General features: G+C 62.6%; 1 protein-coding gene across 1 annotated transcript in view; it reads right to left on the bottom strand.

Moving 5' to 3' along the window:
- Nucleotides 1–69: 69 nt before the first annotated feature.
- PBXIP1 (PBX homeobox interacting protein 1) overlaps nt 70–1,581 on the bottom strand; it is a 6,713-nt gene continuing 5,201 nt past the window's right edge. The window contains exons 7-8 of the mRNA XM_023534306.1: nt 1,159–1,577; nt 70–732 (exon numbers count right to left, since the gene is read on the bottom strand). Of these exons, the coding sequence (XP_023390074.1) occupies nt 651–732; nt 1,159–1,577 (501 nt within the window). The 3' untranslated portion in view covers nt 70–650. The remainder of the gene's footprint in view (nt 733–1,158; nt 1,578–1,581) is intronic.

The following is a 1,581-nucleotide window of genomic DNA, read 5'->3' as shown; positions in this document are numbered from 1 at the left end:
GGGTGGGGGAGCGGCAGTACACGACCCTGTGCTTAGACCACCCCAAGTGACACAGCCCACGTGACAGCCTCACGGCTCCAACAGCATTTTATTGGGATCCGCGTGTGCAGCTCAAACGGGAGGTGAGGCCACGTGGGAAGCCAGGGTGAAAGGGGACTTCGCCCCCTGGGGACAGCTGCCTGGGATCTAACGCAGCCCCAGGGGCAACCCTGAGCTGGGCCTCGGGCCAGCATCTCTCAAACCCCAGGGGGCACAGCAGGGGGTACCCAGAAATGGCCCAGCCTGGGGACGGACACACACACACACACACACACACACACACACACACACGCGCGCGCACACACACACGCACACAAGGAAAGCTGGGCTTCAGAATCGGAATGCCACCCCTCACCCCCAAAACACCAGGGCCCCTTTTATACTGCAGTGACACCATCAGACCGCCAAGGGTCATGGCCCTGATTAATTGCATACATTTGCATACATTTGCATAGACAGCAAGGCAGGCCCAGCGGAGGCCTTTTCTAGCAAAAGTGGCACGGTGCAGAGCTGGGTGGTTTCGCTCTCCTCTGTGAAGGTCATCCAATGACACAGACCAAGCCAGGAGACATGGCAGTTCAACAGTCCCCAGGGGTCAGATAACCGCCTCCTCAGCCCCTGAGGTGGTGGCTGTGCTCCTCCCGGGGTCCCACAACTCTGGGGCTCGCAAAGTGTTTGTCCTTCTTCCGGGACCTGAGGGGAGACACGGGGTGGAGACAGAAAGTGGCCTTTGCGGGTCAAAACATGTGATGAAGAGGGGCTCTCTGAGGAGAGGGGGCCCCGTTCTTCCCAAGGCAGCCAACACAGGCAGCCAGCACTCATCACACTGGGAGCCAGGCCTGCGCTCCCAGGATAGAGGTGACATGTCCCTTACCCCTGGGCCATGCGGGATGGGCAGGACGGGGCCCAGCCCAAAGGGGACCCCCCGGGGCTGCTCCGGGCAAGCAGGGCAGCCTCCAGGAAGTTCCTACAGGGAAGCTAGTGCGGGGCTAAAAGTGGGGATAAGGCCTCAAACTGAAGACCCCAGACTCACTCGGGGCAGAGCTCCTTCAGACCCCCGCCTCCTGCTCCTTCCTCTGTCCCGCACCCCACCCCCCCCACTCCCCCATAGCTGCTCACCTCTTCTTCAGGGCTTTGTCTCCAAAGAAGTGACGGAAGATGAAGTCCTCGAAGTCATCCACCTCATCATCGTCACCTGTGTGTCTCACGGCCACCTCCTCCAGGCTGTCCTCCAAGGCATCCACAAAGTCCCGGAAGCGGAGGCGGTCGTGGCGAAAGACGCCATCCTCGCCGAAGTAGGCAGGTGAGAGGGGCAGCTCCTCAGTCAGCTGCCCGGCCCAGGGCAGCCGCGCCAGGTACGTCCTCAGCAGAGAGGCCAGCTCCTGCAGCCGCACCGGGGCCAGCTCCACCCCGAAGAGCGCCAGGCCCTCCTGCCGGGCACACTCGAGCACGCCTGAGCAGCCCTGGGGCGCCCGGTACTTGTGCCTGGACAGCTCTGCCCAGAGTGGCAGGGGACCGTGCCCGTCTTCAGCCCCCTCCTTC

The sequence above is a fragment of the Pteropus vampyrus genome, unplaced genomic scaffold (assembly GCF_000151845.1).
Source record: "Pteropus vampyrus isolate Shadow unplaced genomic scaffold, Pvam_2.0 Scaffold124, whole genome shotgun sequence".
Lineage (NCBI taxonomy): Eukaryota > Metazoa > Chordata > Mammalia > Chiroptera > Pteropodidae > Pteropus > Pteropus vampyrus.
Note: the sequence above shows the minus strand (reverse complement) of the source record. Positions and strands in the feature narration are given on the sequence as shown.